Source organism: Salpingoeca rosetta (genome assembly GCF_000188695.1).
Source record: "Salpingoeca rosetta unplaced genomic scaffold supercont1.8, whole genome shotgun sequence".
In the NCBI taxonomy this organism is placed as follows: Eukaryota; class Choanoflagellata; order Craspedida; family Salpingoecidae; genus Salpingoeca; species Salpingoeca rosetta.
This window is the reverse complement of record NW_004754926.1, coordinates 1,165,062-1,177,064: the sequence shown is the minus strand read 5'-3', so window position 1 is coordinate 1,177,064 and position 12,003 is coordinate 1,165,062. Positions and strand designations below refer to the sequence as shown.

Here is a 12,003-nt window from a genome sequence, read left to right as displayed (position 1 = left end):
ACGGTAGGAGGGTAGGTGGTGTGTGTGTGTGTGTGTGTGTGTGTGTGTGTGTGTGTGTGTGTGTGTGTGTGTGTGTGTGTGTGTTATTGTGAGAAAGAGAAGGGACAAAGAGCGTGTGTACGTATGTGTGCACGTGTGCGTACCTGTCTTTGAGGCAAGAAACTCTGCTGCGTAGACGGGGTCCCTGTGCGATTGCTCGACGGGCGATGTCTCCAGCGGCCGCGAGCCCTTGCGCGTATCCCAGATGGCAACCTGCCCGTTGTAGCACCCGCCAAGCAGGATGTGCACGTCCTTCGGGTTGTACCGCAGCGACACCAATGGCGACGACGGCGACAGCGTAAAGTCGGGCATGTTGGGCCGCTCTGGTCGAGGAATTGGGGGGGGGGGATGGGTGGAAGTTGGTGGAAGGGTGGTGGCCGAGGTAAAGGGCAGGTGTGCACGGTGAGATGGGTGTGGAGGGAGCACGTGTGAAACACTGAACATATCGGCGCATTCACCGAGGATACATCTCAATCACCCTCCTGGCATACACAACACAACACACGCGCGCAGACGCACACACAACACAACACAACAACACATGCTGCGCTGAAACGCGTGGTGTCGCACCAAGGTCCCAGACGTAGCTGTCCATGGAGACATCGGCCGGCGCCTTCTGAAACTCGAGGATGCTGTATGCAACAGCAAGCTTTCGTGCGCCATCGGGGTACCACGACAGCCTGCGCACGTTCCCGCACGAGCACACATGCATGGTGCACGACAGTTGGCATGCGAGTGGGTTGGATGGAAAAGAGAGCGATGCAGAGAGTGTGAGTAAACGAAAGGTGGATGGGGTCAGTGGTGTTGGAAAGAGCCGAGGAAAGAGGTGCGGGAGGGGGGAGGGTTGCAACGCCCATGGTTTTCTGTTTTCTGTTCTTTGAGCGGACATGCGCGTGTCACACACACACACACACACACACACACACACACACACACACACACACACACACACACACACACACACACACACACACACACACACACACACACACACACACAAATTCAAACGTACGATGAGGCGGATCGCGCGGGTGTGCAGGGGTCTCTGAAGACGTTGACCATGGTGGCGGCTGGCGGCTCAAGTACAGCCGTCTCGCTCTCGTGCGGGAAATACTCCTCGTAAATGTCAATTGCATTGTTCTGTTGGATAAACGTCTCCATCATCTGCAACAGCGAGTATGCGAGTGTGTGTGTGTGTGTGTGTGTGTGTGTGTGTGTGTGTGTGTGTGTGTGTTTTGTGTTGTGGTGAGACAAAGTGTGGTGAGCCTTGAGAGGCGAAGCAGGTAAGGCAAGGGGTTCAGAACAGCTGCTTGTGGTTGGGGGGGGTGACAATGTGGAAACCACGTACCCCTCCCAAGTTCATGATGGTTTCCTGGAACGTTTCGTCCTTCTCCACCTTCTTTCTGTAGCGCATCACCTGCTCCACCTGCACAAATACACACACATGTCAATAACCCACACGTACACGTGGGGCGGAACAAGACAGGGGTGAGCAGTCTGCAGCCGGCTACGAAGCAGTCTGTGTATGATCACGTGCAGCGTGCGCTGTCCGCGCTTTCCATGAACATGCATGCGTGGCAGGGTTGATTGCGTACCTCGTCTGGATCAATATCCTTTGGCCAGCCGCCCTCGACATGGTTCATTCCACTGTCCTTGAACTCGACCGTCTCTGTGTTGACCTGCGTCGAGGTAACAGGCACCGGCAAGCCACACAATCCACGCATCACACAATAATTTACCACATGAGACAGCGCCCACGGCACAAGACAGAAGGGTGATGTACATTTCCATACAAAGGTGCACACCTGCACTCACAATTGTTCCCACGCACACACGCACACACCGCAACAGTTGTGCACACGCACAGTTGCACACACACGCACACAACTACAGTTGCACACACGCACACACATACGCACACACATACGTACACACACACATGGACGCAGGACCGGCTGCGCACCTCATGTTCGGAAAAGTCCTTCGTGCATTGGATGGCAACATCGGCAGGGTTCTTGTAGATGAACTCGTCACGCTGGCCTTCATCGGGCTCGATGTTCACCATCTCCTTCGCCTTGCGGTCGGAGAAGACGCATTGCCGCCCGAACTCGCGGCGCTTCTTCTGATACACGTGTACAATCTCCATCCTTGCCAGCTATCTCTCAATCCCTGACTCGGCCGATGTGGTGATGTGGTGCAACCAACAACAAAACAAAGCACGGCGGCGTACGATCTTCAACTTGACTGCGGCAAAAGACCGGGTGAAGTACGCACACACAAACGCACAGGCCGCTTGTTCGTTGGTCGCACTTTGTCTGCGAAGCGTGGCGGCTGGTTGCTTGCCCTTAACTGTCGCTTGTCCAGCGGGCTGGGTGGCTGCTGTTGGTGTCGGTGTTAGGTGTTAGTGAGTGGCCCCAGCAACAACAGTCGTATCTGCTTGCTGCTTCTCTGCTCCGCTTTCTCTGTTGCCAAGTGTGCGCACTTTGTAACCTCTCAACAGCAAGTGTCGGTGGATACGTGAGCTCGCCCGCAAATTGTATGACTTGCAAGATAATTGGGACAAATAGTGTATTTGAGCAGGCTACGATTTCGATAATTGTACAAAGTAATCATGGATACGGAAGTGCGCCAACAGCGCCTGCAGCTGCTCCTTGTCTGTGCGCAACAGCACACACGCACGCTCCAACAGCATCTGCCCATTCACTCGCTGCCAGGTCGTGTGTGTGTGTGTGTGTGAGCGTGTGAGTGTGAGTGAGTATGTGTGTGTGTGTGTGTGTGTGTGTGTGTGTGTGTGTGTGTGCGTGTGTGTGTGAATGTGTGTGTGAGTGAGTATGCGTGTACGTGTACGGCGTGTGAGTGCACGTGCGTGGGCTTGCACTTGTTGTGTGCGCATCAACGTCATCAAAGTTTGCATGTGTGTTTTGAGCTGGAGGAACAGCAACACACGGTTGAAACACACAAACAAAGAAACAAACACCCAAAGCAAACCTGTGCTAGCCGCTGCCTGATGCGAGGATCAACATGTCCTGCAATGCACACAATCAACAGCGATACCATGGGCCACTCTTGCTTCGACAGCACAAACGAGTCCGCCAGAATTCTGCACCCACACGCCACCCACCATGCAACAGTAAGATGCAGGAACAATGTGTGGGGCAAACAGACGACGAATATGGCGAGCAGAACTCACACAAGCAGACACACAAACAGAATGCACGCACGCACACATGTACACACACAAACGGAATGCACGCATGCACACACACACACACACATACGCACACGTGCACACATTTACAGCACGACACGGTGTTGCGCACAGGAAGTGATTGACGATGCGCCGAAAGATGTCTGCAACGGCCACAGTGTCCAACTTCAAGAATGACACCAACGGCGCAGCCCTGCACACGCACGCGCGCGCGCGCACGCACACACACAGAGGCCGTAGTCAAACGAGGGTGAGCAGCTGTGGCAGGGCAAGAAAAGGGCACGTGCTTCATTTCAGCACGCTTAAGTGGCATTCACAACAACACAGGCACACGACAACAAGCAAACAACACAGACAACCACACACACACACACACACCACGAACACAAGCCTTACCGTTGCTGCAACAGTTCAAGGAAGAGCTCCCGGCGCCTGTTGAGCTGCGCAATCGAGTCGACAGATGGCAGCAGCCGCTCAATCACGTCGCACCCAATGTCCCGCTCCCCATCCTCCAACATCCGGCGACCGCTGCCAACACCTTCCTGCCGTGTGGGCCCTGGTCGTTGTTGCTGTTGCTGTTGCTGTTGTTGGCTGTGTCCATGAAGAAAGGCGAGCGTATCTGCGTTGATCCACAGCGCAACGCTCTGTTCCAAGCTGAGGGCACGACGTGCAGAGGAAACCAGCTGATGATGATGATGATGATGCTGTTGTTGTTGTTGTTGTTGTTGTTGTTGTTGTTGTTGTTGTTGTTGTTGTTGTTGTTGTTGTTGTTGTTGTTGTTGTTGTTGTTGTTGTTGTTGTTGTTGTTGTTGTTGTTGTTGTTGTTGTTGTTGTTGTTGTTGTTGTTGTTGTTGTTGTTGTTGTTGTTGAACACCAGGGGCAAGACCAACGTCAACGGCAACGGCGCTGCTTTGGCCCTTTGATGTCACAACCGCATGATTCGCCTCGCCTCTCTCTTCCCTCCTGCTGCCCGCTTCTTCCTTGTCATCCTTGTCATCTTCCTCCGCCGCCTCCTTGTCTTCCTCCTCCTCCTCCTCCTCCTCTGGAATATCGTCGCTGTCATACTCCTCCTCATCCCCGTCCTGCCCCTTGTCTTCTCGCGCCTTGCTCTCGCTCTCGTCCTGCCCCCGGCCTTCCTGCTGCATCTCTTCTGTATTCCCTTTGTCCCCTTGTTTCCTCTCTATCCTCTTGTCTGCCTCATCGCCGTCCGTGTCCACTTCCTCCTCCGCTTCCTGCTCTGTCACGAGCTTGTCCAGGGATGCGCGCTGCTGCTGCTCACGCTGCTGCTTCTCCATCTGCGCCAGCATGGCCATCGCCTCATCGTGCTTTCGCCACATGTCCTGCTCCTCTGCACTCATCTCCACGTCATCCCCACCCCCACCATCGCCACCATCGCCGCCGTCATCACCACTGCGGCGCATGCTGTTGCTTTCGCCACCGCTGCCGCTGCCGCCGCTGCGCCGCAAGTGAGCAAGGGCGAGGTGCGCGCGCATCCTGTCGGCCATCTCGTCAAAGGTGTCTGGGTCAAACCCTTCCACTGCGTTGTGTGCGCCACCGTCGCCCGTTGGGGGCGCGGGCGGCGCTGCTGAGGTGCGGTGCTCTGAGATGGCGTGATCCGGCGAGGTTGTATCTGCTAGACCGCTGCCACTGTGCCGTGATGACGTGAGGGCTGGCTGTGCCATTACCCCTTGCTCTGCGGCCTGGGTGTCTTCCTTGTTCGGCTCTGGCAATACAATGTCGATGAGGTGCGGCTTCCCCGTGATTTGCCGGCGCAAATGCCGCGATGCCGCAAAGCACCGCTTGCTGCAGAATTGCTGCAAGCCACACAAAACACCCAAACGCATGAGTTTGCGTCTAACTATGTGTGTGTCTGTCTGTGTGTCTGTGTGTGTCTGTGTCTGTGTCTATGTGTCTGTGTCTGTGTCTGTGCCTGTGTGTTTGTGTGTCTATGTGTGTCTGTGTGTCTGTGTGTCTATGTGTCTGTGTGTGTCTGTGTCTGTTTCTGTCTGTGTGTCTGTATTTCTGTGTCTGTTGGCGGTAAGCATACAAAGTCACAGGGTGGCCTCACGTTGGCTTCTTGCATGTCGAGGAGGACGCCTGCATTCCGGTGCACCTTGTACAAGGCTTTGCGCTTTTGTGGCAAAGCACGAGCGCAGACGGGGTAGCCACAGCGCTTGGAGATGGCACGGTCTTCAACTGCGCTATCATAGTGGGCCTTGGTCAGCACGTTCGCCTGTTGGAGCGGGGCAGGGAGTGGGAGTTAGGAGCGGGGGTGGGGGGGGGGAAAGGGGAGGTGGGGAACACCCACAGAACTCGCAGCAACAAGTGAAAGGCATGACGCACACACACACACACACGCACACACACACACGCACACACACACACACGCCATAGTGCAAGCACATATGCACCCACGGACCGCTGCTTGTAAAGTTTCGAGTGTCACGCCATCCTCGCACAGCTTAAGGACATGATCCCAGCGAATGCGCTCCGCCTCCTTTCGCGTCAACAGGTCGCCCACCCGCCTGTGCTGCGGGGAAGCAGTGCCTGATGGCGTCGTGGTGCTCGCCATGGCTGTGGATGTTGTCTGTGTGGTTGTGGTGCTGTGTCGCTCACATCGAGCAGCGGACAGGTGAAACTGCCAGAAGCACCATAATGTGTAGTGGCAACAACGGCAACACCGACCAACAGGCGACGAACTGACACTGCTGCTGCCTGCTGCTGCCGTCGTTGTTGATGCCGTTGTTGTTGTGATGATGGAAGCGACAAAGGAGACAGAGATGAACGGTGGAGGGGGAGGGTTGGATGAGGCCACCGCCACCGCCGCCGCCAAGGCGTCCAGGAAGCAGAAGCTCGAGTAAGGCTTCGTTGGCGTGCGTGTGTGCTCTTGCATGCATGGTTGCTTTTACTTTGCTCGTTGGTTGGGGATGCGCCACATGTGTTCGCCTTCTTGTTTGCTTGCGGGTTTTGTAACGAACCAACACCACAGTGGCAGCGCTCTTCTTCACCTTGACTCGCTCACATCCACGCACACATCCACACACACATCCACGCACACATCCACACACATCCACACACACATCCACACATACATCCACACACCGCACAACTTTTGAACTGTGGTGTAGTTTGAGCAGCGGCTTCATTCGACACATCCAATACATGCAGCGAGTCCGGAACAGAGTGGAAGAAGAATGGCAACGTGAACAACAACCAGAGCGGGTGAGCAAAGCAGCAAGACAGCAGCAGATAGGCCACCCACGCAAACCCACGCGTCGGGTCTGTTTGCCCGTCTTGTCTGCTTATCTGCCTGTCTTGCTTCTGCGTGGGTCCGCGCGAGATGTGGCTTGTTGCTGTATGGGATTAATTGCTCTCCTTTGCTTCGACTCCTTGTTGTTTGTTTTCGTTCCACATCAGGTTGCCCAACGTGTCAAGGCCAACATGCCCACGAGCCAGGACTTGAGACGACACAGACAGGTGAAGAAGAGGTAGAGGTGGGCGAGAGCTGTGCTCATACCAAACAGTTTGCCAACTCACGGCGTTCACCTCGGCACGTGTGCTCGCGCTTGCTCATGGCCGTTTGAACCCCATTCGCTTGCGAACATGGACATGCAGCGCGAGCTGTCAAGGAACGGACCAAGCGGCAAGCTTGCTTCGAGAGCATTTGGTGGGGTGCAATGGATATGAATGGATGTATTGGTGCACTGTGCGACACAGCACGTACTGCACCAGGAGACTCGCCTTGCTGTCACCTCTTTTGTTGGTCACACGCGCGCTTTCATAGACTACGGGTTGTTTGCCTGACATGCTCACATCCCGGCCTACACGTGTCCTGTGTGCTTGATGCATGAATGCAGGGGCGCTGCTTGGAGGCGATGAAAAGAGGAAGCGGGCAAAGCCAGAGGGACCATCACCAGCATCATCGTCATCATCACCCTCATCAGCGTCGACAGCGTCGACAGCCACTGCCCAACAACGGCAGACAGCAGAGGCGGGGAAGGCCAGGATGCAACAACAGCAACAGCAGCAGCAGCAGCAGCAACCGGTTCAAGTGGAGGCTGGGCAGTCACCAAACATGCAGCACGCCGCCATGTCTCCAGCTGCTCGCATGCCAACAGAAACACAGCCGCTATCGACAGCACCGGCGATACTGGTGGTAGCATCGCGCCCACGCCCCATCTTCAAGCTGGAGGTTGAGCTTGATGACAACGAAACAGTGAGTGGATATTTACTGCCGCATCGGGCGTGCAGCACCTGTGCATCGTACACGCGCTATGACGGCGGTGGGGATGTTGTTAATTGATGGCCTCGCTCTGATGATGACGCTTTGGACAGAAAGATGAACACATTCACGCACGCACGCACATTCACGCACACACACACACACACACACACACACACACACACACACACACACACACACATGCACACAAACACATGCACACACACACACCATATGCAGGAGGTGCTTGTGGTGCGTGAAGGGGATGAGCTGGAGACGGTTGTGCAGGACTTTGGGCTGCAGCACCACCTGACCGACGAGCAGATTGCCGCCCTGACACAGCACCTCGTTGAAGAGTTCAACAAGGCCCTGCATCACCAGCCCTGACACGAGCAGCGACAGCGGAGGCAGCTGCTCTTGTCGCACGCTGCTGTGTTGGTGTGTGGGTGTGTGGGTGATGTGTCAGGATTGTGCGTGCACCACCGTTGGCGTGTGCAGTTTGCTTCTCAGGCTCGCTCTAGCCGACGTTTCTCTGCTGCTGCTTGAATGTGTGTGTGTGTGTGTGTGTGTGTGTGTGTGTGTGTGTGTGTGTGTGTGTGTGTGTGTGTGTGTGTGTGTGTGTGGGTGTGTGTGTGGGTGTGTGTGGGTGTGTGTGGGTGTGTGTGTGTGGGTGTGTGTGTGGGTGTGTGTGTGTGTGTGTGTGTGTGTGGTGTGGTTGCGGCGTCTAGTCGTCCTCGTCGAGTGCGCGCATCATCTCCTCGAGGCGGGCCGCCTCCTCCTTCAGCCGCTTCTCCTCCTCCAGCAGCGCTTGCCGCTGGTGCGTGGGTAGCAGGCAAGGGTTTCGAGGACGAAACAGCAGGCCGTTGGGGTGGTGGTGGTTCAGATGAGCGTGTCGCACTACACGGAACAGCTACAACGAGCAAGCAAGCAAGCAAACATTGCGGCGGAGGCCACAACAAGGGGTACCACCAGCGCCACCAACACCACCAGACAACAGCACCACCAGCCAAAAGTACCCACAGCAAACGGCAGCAGCGCGTGTCACGCCATGCCACGCGGTGAATCGCACCTCGCTCTCGAACTTCTCATCAATCTCCTTCTCGTATTTCGTCACTTCCTCAGACGTGGCCCCGCCAGTTGCCTCAGACGTCTGCACAGTGGCGGTGGGGGTGAGGGGTGAGTGCGGAGAAGAGGAGATGGGGAGAGGGGGGGTGGTAGGCAGGGTGCGGGTTGACAAGGGCATCATACACACACACACCACACCACACAACACACACACAACACACAACAAACACACACACGCACGCACGCAACACACGCCACGCGCAATGCTGCATAAGACATGCAAAACCAGTACAAGCACGTACGCCTTGGCTGGACTTGGCCTGGTTCTCGAGTTTCATGCGCTCCATCTCTTGCTTGAGCTGCTCCTCTTCTTGGCGGTACGCCTCTTCAATCTCCTTCTCCCGCTGCTTGCGTTCCTCTGAATAGAACGACACCCACACGCCACGCGCCACGCGCACGCATGTCAGCCAAGCCAAAGGGAAGGCAAAAACGTGCTGCGACAGCTCACAGTGCACATGTGTGCATGCATGTATGCAACGCAGCAGCAGGCGCGCATACAAAAGTGCAGCACTCGCGCACATACGCACATATGCACACACACACATACGCACATATGCACACACAGACACACGCGAGGACACAAATGCACTCACACATGTGCATGTGCATGTGCATACACAAGGCGCACCTTCGAGCAGTTCGGGTGTAATCTTGCGCAGCTTGTCAAAGGGAACCTTGCCGGCCTTGCCGCCAACGACCGCCTATCCAATGCAACGCTCAAAAGAATGAGAGTAAAGCGACAAAGCCTGGCATTACTGGCATTCGACCCCCATTAATCGTACGCACGCATAGACACACACCTCACCCATGTACACGCACACGCATACACACACACATACGCACACGGATACGCACACGGATACGCACACACACACACACACTCATACACACACACACCTGGACTTGGTTGTTTGCGTCGGGGCTACCGACAACAAAGACTGTGGCGCCCTTCTGCATGTCAATCTCGTCACTCTTGAAGTCATCCATGGCACGGAACTTCTCAACCTTGGCTGGCGCTGCACAAACAGCAACCATCGATACAGCACGCAGCAACGACAGCAGAAGTGACTATCTGAGCGATTGGTGAGCAAGCATGCAACCGCAACAAACACGCACGCTCACACACACACACACACACACACACACACACACACACACACACACACACACACACACACACACACACACACACACATACACACACACACACACACACGAATTACCTGCAGCAGGTGCGGCGGGCTTGGGCGCCTCACCGCCCTTGCCTGGTGGGAGAGGGGCGGCACTGCGTGAGCTCGCAGAGGCTGCAAGCGAAGCCAGCCGCTCTGCATGCGCCTTGTCGGCCTTGAGTGTGTCAATGTTGGCAGCGTCTGCACCCATGCGGCGCAGGCGTGCGGCAGTCAAATCCCTCTTGGGCGGCATTCTTTCCTGTTTGAGATTCAGCGGCTGTGTGTATGTGTGTGTGTGTGTGTGTGTGTGTGTCTGTGTGTGTGTGTGTGTGTGTGTGTGTGTCTGTGTGTCTGTGTGTGTATGTGTCTGTGTGTCTGTGTGTATGTGTGTGGGTGTGTGTCTTCACCAATAGAATGACATGTCCAAAGTGTGTGGGCGTGCGCAGCGTTGGCGCAGGGGCACAACACACACCAGCAGTAGTCATGCCGGCCACAGCCTAACACCGGCTTCACCCATCCCGCAACACTCCCACTCACACAACACCACTGCCAAACACAAACAAACCTCTCCTCTTGCTGTTGTATTGCGTGTATCCACCGGGTGTCTAATGCGCACCAAACACGAGTGGTTCCCGTGCGAAACATAGATTGCGACTGCAGGAACCTTGGGTTCCTGCGTTGTTTGTTGACTGCGCCTTCTCTCTCTTCAAACATCCCGCTTGAGGTTGTGCCTTCATATTATGTACGACGCCAGCTACTATGGCGGCTATGGACAAGACCCCTAACTCCATAAGAAAACACGCTAAAGGCTGCGGGCTGGAAGAATGCCAGCTCATACAAAACGCACAACGTACAGAACGTGCACACACACATTGCACAAACATGTACGTAACAATAGATGCTGACAGACACACACACACTCAAAGACACACACACAAACACACACACGCACTCAAACACACACACACACACACACACACAAACACACACACATACATACATACATACAAACACATACGAATACGTGCGTGGGTGTCACCGCCGCTTTGTCTTTGCGTCCAGCTCCTGCTCATGTTGGCGATGGTCCACCCGCTCCAGAAACTCCACGTCATCAAGATAGCTGCACGGCACACGCGTGCAGCAGGGAAAAGGTGTCAGGTGTCAAGACGCCAACAACAAAGGGAACACACAAGTGAAAACCAGAGACAGGGGAGGGAGTTGGCAGCTTGAACACACACACACACACACACACACACACACACACACACACACACACACACACACACACACACACACACACACACACACACACACACACACACACACACACACATCGTATCACATCACCCGCACTCACACCACATATCACACGCACTCATACACATACATCACGGACCATGCACGCCACCAACCTTGACTTCTTTTCCACTTCAGCGGCGGCTGGGTTCTGACCTTTAAACTGCTCCCAGTCCATCTTGGACTTGGTCTGTGCCACATCGCAGGATTGCAAGGATGAGCAGCGAGCTGCAACACATAAAAACACAGACTTGTGGGCGTCACGAATCACATGGCGCAGAGGGCAATGGGGGGGGGGAAGTGGTGTGCATAATCACACGACGACGCACCAGCGTACTGATGGACTGCTTCTTGTCAATGAGACCCATGATGCTGTCCAAGGCAGCGCCCCTATTGGATGGAGAGCAAAAATGGTGCGCGCGTATGTGTGTGTTTGTATGTGTGTGTGTGTGTATGTGTGTATGTGTGTGTGTTTGCATGTGTGTGAGCGTCATACACGGCTCCAACACCCATGACGGTGAAGACCACTGGCAGATGCACGAATACCACTGCACCAACAACACAACACAACACAACACAACACAACACAACACAACACAACACAACACAACACAACACAACACAACACAACACAACACAACACAACACAACACAACACAACACAACACACAGTGCACGAGCGCTACTCTGCGTACTTTGATGCCTCCTGGGCGTTGTGCACACGCTGGGCGACAGATCCAGCCTTCACCTCGTGCTTAACACTGGCAAGTAGGTCCACCACCGATCAGAGATTGTGACAACAAGACGCAGACAGGAAAAACACACACGCAGCTACACACGATCACTCACACGCACTCACACACACACACACACACACACTCACACACACTCACACACAGCTACACACGATCACTCACACGCACACTCTCACACACACTCACACA

At 55.0% G+C, this 12,003-nt stretch overlaps 5 protein-coding genes across 5 annotated transcripts in view; 1 reads left to right on the top strand and 4 right to left on the bottom strand.

Moving 5' to 3' along the window:
* PTSG_03733 (dynein intermediate chain 2) overlaps nucleotides 1-2,185 on the bottom strand; it is a gene marked incomplete at its 5' end in the record, with an annotated part of 3,987 nt that extends 1,802 nt beyond the window's left edge. The window contains 6 exons of the mRNA XM_004995400.1: nucleotides 107-362; nucleotides 610-719; nucleotides 1,052-1,203; nucleotides 1,388-1,465; nucleotides 1,635-1,718; nucleotides 2,003-2,185. Of these exons, the coding sequence (XP_004995457.1) occupies nucleotides 107-362; nucleotides 610-719; nucleotides 1,052-1,203; nucleotides 1,388-1,465; nucleotides 1,635-1,718; nucleotides 2,003-2,185 (863 nt within the window). The remainder of the gene's footprint in view (nucleotides 1-106; nucleotides 363-609; nucleotides 720-1,051; nucleotides 1,204-1,387; nucleotides 1,466-1,634; nucleotides 1,719-2,002) is intronic.
* A 435-nt stretch (nucleotides 2,186-2,620) lies between these two features.
* PTSG_03732 (uncharacterized protein) lies at nucleotides 2,621-5,819 on the bottom strand (the record flags this gene model as incomplete). Its single annotated transcript, XM_004995399.1, has 7 exons — nucleotides 2,621-2,746; nucleotides 3,028-3,139; nucleotides 3,360-3,440; nucleotides 3,644-3,866; nucleotides 4,122-5,061; nucleotides 5,316-5,480; nucleotides 5,667-5,819. The coding sequence occupies 7 exons, from the start codon at nucleotides 5,817-5,819 to the stop codon at nucleotides 2,621-2,623; spliced, it is 1,800 nt and encodes a 599-aa protein (XP_004995456.1).
* A 208-nt stretch (nucleotides 5,820-6,027) lies between these two features.
* Nucleotides 6,028-7,856, top strand: PTSG_03731 (uncharacterized protein; the record flags this gene model as incomplete). Its single annotated transcript, XM_004995398.1, has 6 exons — nucleotides 6,028-6,104; nucleotides 6,376-6,526; nucleotides 6,665-6,724; nucleotides 6,863-6,914; nucleotides 7,105-7,463; nucleotides 7,710-7,856. 6 exons carry the CDS (start codon nucleotides 6,028-6,030, stop codon nucleotides 7,854-7,856), a joined length of 846 nt encoding a protein of 281 aa, XP_004995455.1.
* Nucleotides 7,857-8,126: 270 nt separating this feature from the next.
* Nucleotides 8,127-10,431, bottom strand: PTSG_12067 (uncharacterized protein). The gene is made up of 7 exons (XM_004995397.1): nucleotides 10,329-10,431; nucleotides 9,818-10,040; nucleotides 9,492-9,610; nucleotides 9,223-9,295; nucleotides 8,837-8,952; nucleotides 8,539-8,619; nucleotides 8,127-8,283 (listed from the first exon to the last, which is right to left on the bottom strand). The coding sequence occupies exons 2-7, from the start codon at nucleotides 10,014-10,016 to the stop codon at nucleotides 8,194-8,196; spliced, it is 678 nt and encodes a 225-aa protein (XP_004995454.1). The 5' UTR covers nucleotides 10,017-10,040; nucleotides 10,329-10,431; the 3' UTR covers nucleotides 8,127-8,193.
* PTSG_12066 (uncharacterized protein) overlaps nucleotides 10,390-12,003 on the bottom strand; it is a 2,614-nt gene continuing 1,000 nt past the window's right edge. Inside the window, exons 3-6 of the mRNA XM_004995396.1 lie at nucleotides 11,755-11,820; nucleotides 11,389-11,449; nucleotides 11,176-11,249; nucleotides 10,390-10,883 (exon numbers count right to left, since the gene is read on the bottom strand). Coding sequence (XP_004995453.1) covers nucleotides 10,799-10,883; nucleotides 11,176-11,249; nucleotides 11,389-11,449; nucleotides 11,755-11,820 — 286 coding nt within the window. The 3' untranslated portion in view covers nucleotides 10,390-10,798. The remainder of the gene's footprint in view (nucleotides 10,884-11,175; nucleotides 11,250-11,388; nucleotides 11,450-11,754; nucleotides 11,821-12,003) is intronic.

Bases quoted from the DNA above. Each gene is read 5' to 3' on its own strand.
- PTSG_12067 (XM_004995397.1), bottom strand. From the start codon at position 10,016: ATGCCGCCCAAGAGGGATTTGACTGCCGCACGCCTGCGCCGCATGGGT. The intron at 9,611-9,817 runs GTAATTCGTGTG...CTGTTTGTGCAG, and splicing joins GCCCGCCGCACCTGCTGCAG to CGCCAGCCAAGGTTGAGAAG. The intron at 8,620-8,836 runs GTACGTGCTTGT...GCCACTGTGCAG, and splicing joins AGGCCAAGTCCAGCCAAGGC to ACGTCTGAGGCAACTGGCGG.